Here is a 12,124-nt window from a genome sequence, read left to right on the forward strand (position 1 = left end):
ATTGTTCGCTTGAAAAAATTAATTAAACAGAAATTTCATTATTAAGAAATATAGTAAGAGATGAGAAATAAGCGGGAATGAATAAATTTTCTAACATTTTAAAACAATTAATTTATTAATACAGTCAGTCCTCGTATAGCACGATAGTTGTGTTCCTAGAAACCCTCGTGCAATGCAAAATCGTGCAATATAAACAACAGGCCCTATGGGAAAAATAGGGTTAGGTGCCGACCGCCCAAGATTGAACACACATTTGTAACCAAAACATTACCAAACACAATAAATAATCGTAATAAAATACTTACATATTTTATTACGTAATAAAATATTGCTAATGCTTTTGCTTCTTTCATAAGGAAATTTGTTTTTTGTTTGATTTTCTATCCAAACAGATGACAGCCGCTCCATCTCTTCCAATTCTTTGTGTCTTAATCTAATGGATTTTAATTACACTTTGAGTTGTTCCTGCTATGAAAGTTGTTTTTATTTTCTCTGCATTCTTTCTAATTCTCGGCATTGCCTCATTTAGGTCTGTAGCACGTGCAATATCACATGGTCTTTCATTTCGCTCAAAGTGTTTCACAATTTCATATTTTTTCTCTATCGACAGAGGTGGACTGGCCATAAGCCTTACCGGGGGAAACCCCGGTGGGCCGGAGGCCGGTGTGATTTTGGCCATAAACCATAGTGTGAGGCCACTATAAATTTTCCAGGGTAAGAATTTTTGACCCAGTCCGCCTCTGTTTATCGATATTGCTTTTCTTTTTCTCTCTGAGTCTGCAGTGTCTTCACCAGGACGCTTCCTTTTCACACCTTTTAAGTATTTTACTCATTTTTAGGGAATAAAGCACAATTACAAAACGAGGAGGCATGCTTGATACACATAAACAAAGCTGCGTGCGTGTAGCAACTGAATAAACAACATCGTAAAGGCAGAGATACACTATTAATACCTCACATTTTATTAAAGCACATTTCTAGGAGTTACTACCATAAAACAATAAAAACAATTTCCAGTTGCATTTCTGCTAGTGGAATCTGTTATAAACTGGTAGTAAACTCGATCTAATTGCATTCGTAATAATACCGATAGCTGGAATTGTGTTGGTCTTTACGTTATTATGTGAAATGTGTTTCCCCTTCACTGATATAAAAAACAAAAATTTTCAGAATCTTCTCTTCATTCCTGTTGTGTTGCGTTCGGTTGGGGTGATTCTGCGTTCGACTGCCATTTCTTGTAAACACAAATGCGAATCGTGCATAAGCGAATTCGGTTCGTGTTATATAAGGTATCGTTCCCCTATTTATAAATCGTGTATGATCGAATTCGTGTAGTGTAAACACATGTTATACGAGGACTGACTGTACATATATATTAAGAAATTACTACTCACATGCTGCACACAGTGTATATTAGTACACTTTTAAGAATTATTTCTTAAAATATCTGGTTATTTTTTTTTTTGTTATACACTGGATTTTACTGTACATTGTTCATAAAAATGTTCTCATTTGTTTAAACACTCAAATATATTTTCTGGCACATTTTCTTCACACTGAAGGCCTCGATGCAAAGTTTCAAATGCTGCCAACATTTCATGTTTGGAAAGTTTAATATTGCCCTAATTTTCATCCAACTCTTTGTCAATATTACCATTCGTTCTTTGAATACTCTCCAAAATATTGGAGTCACTCGGATATTCAGCTACTATGACATCATTATCAACTCCTAAAAATTCGTCAACAACAATCTCTCCACTGATCAAACCTCTTGCTTGGAGTTCTTCCCAAGATTTCTCAGCATCTTGTAGTAATTCACCCCTCAAATCACTGTTAATTGTAGTTTTAGCAAAACCTGCTTTTCTAAAAAAAATTCTTAATCAATGTTTCTGTCACATCTTGACTCCAAATTTTTGCCAACTCTGATATGCACATCCGCAAATCTATTAACAGAATCTATAGGTTGGTTGGTTTCTATTCTCATTATAATTTTTTTTAAGTATGCGCCTTCGGTAGTGCATTTTCAGATTCTTAATAATGCCTTGGTCCGTTGGCTGCTGTTTAGACAAGGTATTCAGAGAGAAGAAAACAAGCTTCATACTTGTAAGTTTTGAAATTACCGAGTGAAGGTGGGCAGAGCAGTTGTTAACAATCAACACAATTTTTCTGTTTTCTTTCATCATCTTTTATTGAAATTTAAAATCCACTGTTCAAAATTTTTACTTGTAATCCAGAGGTTTTTTTTTTTTTTGTAGTGGCAGTCCAACTGTAATTACTTTACTCCTTTCAAACATCAGGGTTGTTTACTTTTGCCTGTTACCAAAAGCTTCAGTTTTTCATTACCAGCCATGTTTGCACCAACTAAGACTCTAATTCTCTCCTTACTATTTTTACCACCTAAACATTTATGACCTTTAAAAGTCAGTGTCTTGTTCAGCAAACATTTAAAAAATAGACCTGTTTCATCGATGTTGAATATGTCTTTGACCTCATAGTCCTCCATAACATTTTCCAAACTGTTTCTTTCGAATATGTACAGTCTTCTTTGATTACAACTCCACTTTCATGAAATAACTTTTTCCGGTATGGCACTTTTTAAATTTGTCCAGCCAACCAGAACTGGCTTGGAATGTTTTATGCCCCAGAAAAGATGCTTACCCCTTAGCCTTTTCTTTTATCAATGGCCCTGATAACAGCATGTTTTGGTCTTGAATTTACTTAATCCCCCACTTAAAACTGGCTTTACCACCTAAACATTTATGACCTTTAAAAGTCAGTGTCTTGTTCAGCAAACATTTAAAAAATAGACCTGTTTCATCGATGTTGAATATGTCTTTGACCTCGTAGTCCTCCATAACATTTTCCAAACTGTTTCTTTCGAATATGTACAGTCTTCTTTGATTACAACTCCACTTTCATGAAATAACTTTTTCCGGTATGGCACTTTTTAAATTTGTCCAGCCAACCAGAACTGGCTTGGAATGTTTTATGCCCCAGAAAAGATGCTTACCCCTTAGCCTTTTCTTTTATCAATGGCCCTGATAACAGCATGTTTTGGTCTTGAATTTACTTCATCCCCCACTTAAAACTGGCTTCATCTACATCTTCATACAGGCATATTTTCGTGTGCTTCCGACTGGATCCCATTTCCTCAAACAGCTTGAGAATTGAAACAGTTTTTCAGACACACTATTGGCAGGGATACCCAATTTTAAAGTGATTTCTTTCTTTTTTAAACACCCTGCTTTACACTATTAAGCACTTCCACTTTTTCACACTACACTCAAGGATTGAGTGTAGTAGAAAAAGTGGAACTTTTAGATATTGTAAGGTTACTTGCAAAGCAGCTAAAACAAAACTGATTTCAGGACCAATTGTAACTATCATTAACGTACCACTTGTAAGGAGCGAGGGTGGAGTTGGCTTTCTGGTCCATAAAGATATAAAAAACAACATTTTGGAATTCAAAAGTACATCACCAAGACTACTACTCAGGATTTCTAAGAGATACAAGCTAAAGATTGGTGCATAATGATTTATGCACCAACATCAAGCCATGATGATGAAGAGGTCAAAGAAATGTACACCGAAATTGAGAGTCTTTTAGATGAGCAGAAAACCTACTACACTATCATTATGGGGGACTTCAATGCTAAAGTTTGAAAGAGACAAAACAATGCAGAAAGGAGAACTATACTAAATTTTGGAATTGGTGAAAGAAAAGAAAGAGATGAAACACTTGTGGAATTTGCAGAATTTCGAGGATTGTCAGTAATGAACACTTTTTTCAAGAAAATGGTGGACATGGAAGAGCCCAAATGGATTAACAACTAATGAAATCAACTTCATCCTCACTAACAGAAGATATATCATGAATGATGATACCATTCTGAACAAGGTAAATGTTGGAAGTGATCACAGAATGGTAGGATGCACACTTGATATAGATGTAAGAAAAGAAAGGAAAAAACTGACTCAAGTAAATACAGTAAACCCCCGCTATTCGCGGGGGTTACGTTCCTGAGAAATGTAGCGAATACTGAGTTATGGCTCCCATAGAAATAAAGGGGTTCCGTTCCAAAGTATGAAATATATAAGAAAAACTAGTCTAAAATTTTGTCTATCTATGTATGTATTATATGTATCTTCATAATATGACTATGTACATAGACAGTACATTGTGAAATGCAAGCATATGGCATCGAAATGAAAATAAGAAACAATTTAATATTAAATGTAATATTTATAAGAAATTTCAAATAAATCTTTCAAACCAGCGCCTTTGCTAGCTAAAAAACTTATCCCGCCAGTGCTATCACCAGTTTCGCTAAAGTATTGATAAAGGAGTTTTGCCTTTTCACGAATGATGAGTGAACTTAACGGAATTTTGTTTTGAGTTCGGTCTTCTATCCACAGATTTTAAGCTTTTTCCATTTTTTCTAATTTAACATCACAAGTTACAGAGCAAATTTTTGAAGCAATTAGCTCGTTTTCACGGACTCTATGGCGGATTTTTTCTTCTGATTTTTTTTGATTGATCGTACCGTTGACTCATTGATTTTATAATATTTTGCCACTGAGGAGACACTTTCACCATTAGAAATTTTATCTAATAACTCAATTTTATTCGCTAATGTCATCACCTTCTTTGATATTTTCACATTTCTCTTGTTATTTGTAGGCATTTTTGTACGGGTTAGAAAGAATTTGTCCACAATAAAGTCACTTTCTTCCATTAACACACTCGAAAAAGTCTGTTTTACACTGCAAAACGGTAGATTTATCATTTTTTGTAAGCATATCAATTAATAAATTGATAAATTTATTCAATTCATAAACATAGAAATTAAAAGCAAACGACGAAACCTTCTATGACAAGCGCATAACACATACTGAACAAGGATTAGCGAGAAACATCCACGCTCGCGATTTTGTCACCCCTCTCCCATCCCCACCTACTGAGCCCTGTTTTGACCGGGAAAGATAATTCTAGCCACGCCCATGTTTTTTTTTGACAGAAAATATTCACAGCGCTTTAAAATTCACATTTTTTTTTAGGTTTCATTTTATATTAAATCAGCGATCGCGAATACAGATACCGCAAATGGCGGGGGTTTGCTGTAATGCAAAGGTCTTGGAGATAAAAGAAGAGGAGAAAAGGCAGTATGTACTGGAACTTAAGAACAAGTTTGAGCTTCTGCAGACGGCTCAGGACCAAGATACCGACGAGGAATATTACAACTTTCTGAAAGTGATAAAGCCCAAGAAACCTATAGGTAAAAAGAAATCCAAAGAAGAAAAAATCAGTCAAGACACACTTGTCGTGATGAACCGAAGACAACAAATGAAGAGCACGATAAACACTGACAAGGACAAAATTGAGTATACCGAGTTATGCAAAGCCATTATAAAGAGACTCAGAGAGGATATAAGAAGATTTAACACAAGAAAAGTAGAACAAGCATTAAGGGGAAAACAAAGGACTTAAATTAGCAGCCATGAGCAGTAATACAGAAAGACAAATGATACTGAAACTGAAGAAGAGTTATAGTGCACTTATAAATAGCATAGAAGGCATAATTCAAATAGCAGAATACTAATATAGAGAATAATACAAGGAGTGAGGGAAAGATGGATCACAAATTAGAAACACATATGACATAACTGATATCCTTCCTGATGAGGTATGACATGCTTTGGAAAAAATGAAGAATCAGAAAGCCCCAGAGGAAGATGAAGTTACTGTACAATTGTTAAAATTGGGAGGAAGAGACATGACACAAAAACTGGCAAGACTCTTCACAAAATGCATTAGAAAAGGTGATGCCTAAGGAGTGTAATAATGCAATCATAGTTTTGCTGCATAAGAAAGGAGATAAATCATAAATTGGAAATTATAGATCAATTAGCTTGTTATCCCACATCTACAAGTTGTTCACAAGGGTCATTACTAACAGATTAGAAAGAATACTTGATGAGAATCAACCGAAAGAGCAAGCTGGCTTTAGGATAGGATTCTCAACTATGGATCACCTTCACGTAATGTCACAGCTAATGGAGAAAGCAAATGAATATAAAACACCATTATGCCTGGCATTTGTGGATTATGAAAAGGCATTTGACTCCATACAGCATAAGACAATGTTTAAGAGCTAAAAGGATTAATTCTTAATCCTTTTAGCTCTTAATTCTTGCTTTCTTGAATTCAGTTGATTATATTAAAGTTTTCAAAAAAAATGCACTGTATGGAAGTTTGTTAAAGAGAGGTCTGACTGTCTATATATATATTAGCATAATAAAGTAGTTAAGAAAAATAGTAAAAAATAAAAAATACAGCAGGCCCTCGTTATAATGCAGTTCGCTATATATATAAACCCCTATCTCGTTATAATGCTCTTTTACAGATTGCATTTTTGGCATATTTAATGAAATTGTTTCATTTGATGGAGTTGATATCTTGAAAATGAATAGCATTAAAACGTTTCCCACGCCGACTTAAGAAAGTTTCCCACACTCACTGAAATTTTCTTGCATGCTAATTTAATTGCAGTAAAGTAACTTGTTACGTAGTTCTGAGATCAACATTTTTAAAAATGATCAAGTATATTGCTTGTAATATTTGCGTTATATGCATTTATCCGAAGTCTAGAAGAGAGAGAGAGAGAGAGAGAGAGAGAGAGAGAGAGAGAGAGAGAGATTAGCTAATATGATTATCTGAAGAAAACTCACCTAAAAAAAAAAAAAATGTGGAACCATTTAAAACTGGTAAGGGCTGGTTGAATAGATTTAAAATCCAGGGAGAAGCCGCAAGTGCAGATCAAGGAGCAGAAACTTTCAAGAAAGAACTTGTTAAAATTATTGAAGAGGGGTATTATGTGTTATACTTCTCAACAGGTTTTTAACATTTTTAACATAGATGAAGCAGGACTATTTTGGAAACTAATGCCTAAAAGAAGTTTCATAATGAAAGAAGAAAAAAACATGCCAGGTTTCAAAGTGGCGAAGGATCGGTTGACTTTATTGTTGGGTGGTAACACTGCAGGGGATTTAAAATTAATACCCCTTTTAGTTTCTTTGGAAGTGGGCCAAGTTCAACCCAAAATCGACACATTTTTCATGATTAAATTCATCAATTAAATTAAATCAATTAAAATCAGTTTAGTTCATGATTTTAATTGGAATTTTAAGTTTAATTTTGATACATAAGTAGTTGCCACATAATTGTATACGTATGTAATGCAGAATATTTTATATGTATAAATATTTGAATATTAAATATTTTGACCGACATTTGTGCATCTTTTCACTACCATTTATTATTGATTAGGAAATATCATATGGCACTGACCACAACTCACAAATACATATGTTACCTTATGGAATGTGGTGCTCACTTAGTATGGATTCACTTAGCGCTCTGTTTTTACAGAAAGAATTATCAGCATTGAGCAGGGGTCACCTGTATAATATGAAAATTTAAAAAAATAAATGAATATAAAGCTATCATTAGAGGCAGCAAAATGCATATTCCTCCATGTGATGCCCAATGTATAACTGATATTAAATCAAAGCTAATGCCAGTAGCATGGCAAAATGTTGAGCGAAAATAATAAATTAAACATAATGATTAATCAACAGGGAGGAAGAAGAAGAAAAGGAAACAAGACTAAAAATTGTAGCAGAAAATCTCCAAATAATTTAGAAAATCCAATTAAAAATAAAAAATCAATTTTAAAATTTAGAGTCAATTACATAAGAATTTAATGGCGCCACCCCCCTCGTAAGGTACCAGTTCCAAATTGTGTGACATATCACAAATAGAGACTAAACTAACTACAATAAAATAAAACCAAAATCAATAACAAAAATAGACTGACCATTATGCCCCATATCAACGGAGGACCACAAGGCCAATAATGGTCAGGGAATCACTGCATTTCAATCGTTAGACAAATCGCCGCAAAGGCTAACCGATTGAAGGATCAGTCCAATCCATCCGATCAAACTGCCAATGCAGAGGTTTTGAATAATGATTTGTCCTTATGCAGCAAAAAATCGGGTAGATGGCGGACTGATCCTTTGATCGGGTTCGTCTTTGCGGCAAATTGTCTAGCGATTGAAATGCAGTGATTCCCTGCCCATTATTAGTCTTGTGGTCCTCCGTTGATATAGGGCATAATGGTCAGTATTTTTGTTATTTATTTTATTGTAGTTAGTTTTGTCTCTCTATTTGTGATATTTCACCCAATTTGGAACAGGTACCTTACGAGGGGGACACCGTTAAATTCTTATGTAATTGGCTCTAAATTTTAAAATTGATTTATTATATTTAATTGGATTTTCTAAATTATTTGAAGATTTTTTGTTACAATTTTTAGCCTTATTACCTTTTCTTCTCCCTCCCTGTTGATTAATCATTATGTTTAATTTATTATTTTCGCTCAACAGTTTTGCCATACTACTGGTTTTGATTTAATATATATACACAGGGTGAGTTACAAAAAAGTAGCCCCATTAATGAAAATACAATGCATGCACAAGTGGGTAAATGTACAGTACGTTACCTGCTGTTAAAGAGGATGTTGGAAATGACCTCTTTTTTTTTTTTTTTTTTTTTTTGTTAGTTGCACCTCCCAAAGTTTTTGCATTTTACTCTGATCCAAGCCCGAGGCTGGATTTGGACCCGCCACCTTTGGGTTGCCAGGCAGGCACTTTACCCACTTGGCTAGCCCGATCGGCCGAAATGACCTCCTTGGGCCGCAAGACATTGCTGAGCCCGTGCACAAGTGGGTAAATGTTTTGGCAAACTCTCTGCAACACTGTACCATCGATGCCTGCAATAGCAGTATGAATGTTCTCCTGTAATTCCTGAAGAGTGTGTTGGTTTTTCTCATAAACTTTCCCCTTAAGGTAGCCCCAAAGGTAAAAATCACATATGGACAGGTCTGGGAAACGTGGGGGCCATACACGCTGACAGTTCTTCCGTCTGGAAAGGCTTCATGAATTCGGGCCAGCACTCTGTGGGACGTATGGCAAGTGAAATGTGTTGAAATGTGTACCACTCCCACTCTTCAGGGATTAATTGTACATAAAAGCTTTCAAATATTGCAAGGTACATGTCTGTGTTAACAGTTGTCTCAAAGAAGATGGGCCCTACAATCTGCCGTTCTGGCATGGCACACCATACTGATTTTTTTGTCACGAAGTGGTTCTTTGTGTACTTGGTGTGGATTTTCAGTTGCCCAGTACCTTGTGTTTTGAGAATTGATGTGCCAGACAAATGAAACCAGGCTTCATCTGACATAAAATATTGAGTTGCATCGAGCATCCCATCAGTGACGCTGTTGAGGAGCCACCTGCAATAATCTACACGTTTCACTTTATCTGTCTCTTTTAATTCTTGCATGCATGTTCACAAAACGGCTTCAAATTTAGAGAGTGCAGTACATGTACACATGTTGTCTGACTTACACTGACTTGCTGGGCTAATTTCTGGGTACTCTTCCTGGGGCTTAATTTCTTCCTCTCACGAATATCTTGCACTACAATTGGCATACAAATAGATGGGTCTCTGTTCTTATTCGCATTAAGGACACTTCCTGTTTCGCTCCACTTCTTCATCAGTTGCTGTATACAGCATTTTGCTGGTATCCCAGCATTGGAGAACTGTTCCGCAAACATTCTTCTTGTTTCCTTAAACGAACCTGTACGCACATATGCCTCAACAATTGCAACTCTTTTTGGAACTGAATAAGTCATGATGCAGAAAACCCTTACAAACACACACACAATCGTACACGAGACACAAACTGCATTATGTCTGGCAAAACACTGTCTTCCAATGAGATTGACCTTGAGGGGTGATGCATGCTACTAATCTATGAGGGGAAGATATGTTTGTGCAGATGGCTAGTCACGTGTTGATTGGTTGCTGGTTCTTCCAAGCATGGAGCAGTGGACTACTTTTTTGTGACTCACCCTATATATATATATTAATTATATAGACCCAGTAACAATAGTTAGACTCCTAACTATTGTTATTGGGTCTGGGGATCCTTAGAACTGCCTAATGAGTTATTTTGGGGAGCTGCAAGATCAAAAAGTTTGAGAGGCACTCTTCTGAAGTACTATAGGTTCAAAAACCTATAGTACCCTAGGATTGGAATATTAACTCTGGCAAGTTTTCTGATGCCATTTCATTTAGTACAGATACCTTAAGTAGAGAATTTGCTATTTCTCCTTGTAAATGTATGTTAATATTATGTAGGTTAGTGGATTTCATTTGTTTAATAAAATTACTTTATCAATTTATCAGTCATGTCAGAAATACATAGTGATTATGCAACCCGAAGCTTGAGGCCTGTTTTCTAATTATCTAGGCTTATCCTGTATTGTATCATCAGCTTGTCTCTGCTTGTTAAAAAAATTACTTCGTTTCATGTTCCTTCTTCTTCTTATGGATTGTTTATATTAATCTTTCTTTTCTGTTAAACTGTATATAATAATTAAGAGGATTTTAAAATTGGCATTTAAATTAGTGACATTAATGTTAGCAAATTGATTTATATCATTTCTTCACTATGAATCACTTTTCTCTTTAGGTTCCTCTCCATTGAGTCATCTTCCACCACCTCCTCCTTCTCAGCCTCCACCACCTGGTGTGGGTCCAGTAATTCCTCCTAGGCATCCCCCACCACCTCCTCCACCACCTCCACCTCCACCACCTCATCATCATGGACCATTTCCTAATCCACCTTTTGGAGGGCATCCAAAACCTTTTGTGCCTGAAGATTTTCATAGAGAACTCCGACGAATGAAAGAAAGGTAACAAAAAATTTATTATTCATAAAGTACAGGGTCTGATCAAAAATTTCTAGGACTATTTATTACAAGTGGTGGTGAAAGAAGAAAGATAATGAACAAATATAGGAGAGGAATTATCACAATATTAGTTGGTTCAAGCCACTTCCTGCTCCACCACTACATTTGCCTTCAGCCTCTTTCATAATCTTAATGGATACAAAAGTGGAACAACATCTTAAGTTTTATGTGTAGATTAAAAAAAATGGATCAGAAATCTTCCAGGTATTAAGAAAAGAATTTGATGATGTTCGTTTAAATAAGACTGTTATTGGTAGATGAAATGTTCCCGAATCTGTCAAAGTTGGCAGTAGTAGTAGTGGCCATAAAGTGCAAGGAAGTGACAGGCTTTTGCTGGACTGCCAAAAAAAAAAAAAATCCAACCAAGTAGATAAGAAGACACAAATTATATGCTTTTCTCCTCATGCAGGTAATTATCCAGTTGAGCTTTAAATTTACTCAGACTGTCAGCCTCAACTACCTGTGAGGGCAACTTGTTGCAACCTACTGGGAAATGCAGAATTAAATAGCTGGGAAAATAAATTATCCGTTTACCTGATTAGCTTTTCTGTATCTTCAGAAAACAAAATACTCCTTTCATGTGATTTTATATAAATGGAAATATTACAGATGCCTAAGTATCTGTAAAAATGTTTACATTGTCGAAAATTAATATTGGGTGTTGATCTCTCACATGCTTGAATACAAGCACTGGCATATTTGGTCAAAGATGTGTTGAGTGTAATCTTGTGTGGTGTCATTCCATGCCTCCAGTCATGTATCCCAAACATATTCAACAGGGGAAAGATCTTATAATCTTGCATGCCATGGTAGGACATTCATGATAATGACCATCCACATACTGCCAATATCTGTTGGAACATTGCATTATCCATATGCACCAAAAACAGGTTGACTGTTTATAACATTTTTAGTGCAAGTATGGGCATACTGCCCATCACAAACGTACGAGTTGTTATCCAGTGGTCTCCAAACCATTACACCTGAAGTTTACAACATATATCTCTTCCTTTCTTATACAGTCTCTCTCTCTCTCTCTCTCTCTCTCTCTCTCTCTCTCTCTCTCTCAACACTACTGAAGCCCATTCCAGTCTCCAGTTTACTCATACAAAACACCACTTAACCCATTCACAACAGTGAGTAGTAGCAAGAGGCAAACAGATATGTGGGTCTCAAGATCCCACTTCCAGTAAATGATTATGAATGGTCCTTGAGGTTGTCACAGACATTCTCTCAGATATGC

At 35.7% G+C, this 12,124-nt stretch overlaps 1 protein-coding gene across 4 annotated transcripts in view; it reads left to right on the plus strand.

Annotated features, from left to right (window-relative positions):
- The window catches only part of snama (something that sticks like glue), a 489,984-nt gene that overhangs the window by 427,486 nt on the left and 50,374 nt on the right, over window positions 1-12,124 (plus strand). For all 4 annotated transcript variants that reach the window (XM_090377736.1, XM_090377737.1, XM_090377734.1 and 1 more), the window contains one exon: window positions 10,602-10,824. In XM_090377736.1, coding sequence (XP_090233862.1) covers window positions 10,602-10,824 — 223 coding nt within the window. The remainder of the gene's footprint in view (window positions 1-10,601; window positions 10,825-12,124) is intronic.

This window comes from Mastigoproctus giganteus, chromosome 7, assembly GCF_048544385.1.
Source record: "Mastigoproctus giganteus isolate SK-2022 chromosome 7, ASM4854438v1, whole genome shotgun sequence".
Classification (NCBI taxonomy): Eukaryota; Metazoa; Arthropoda; class Arachnida; order Uropygi; family Thelyphonidae; genus Mastigoproctus; species Mastigoproctus giganteus.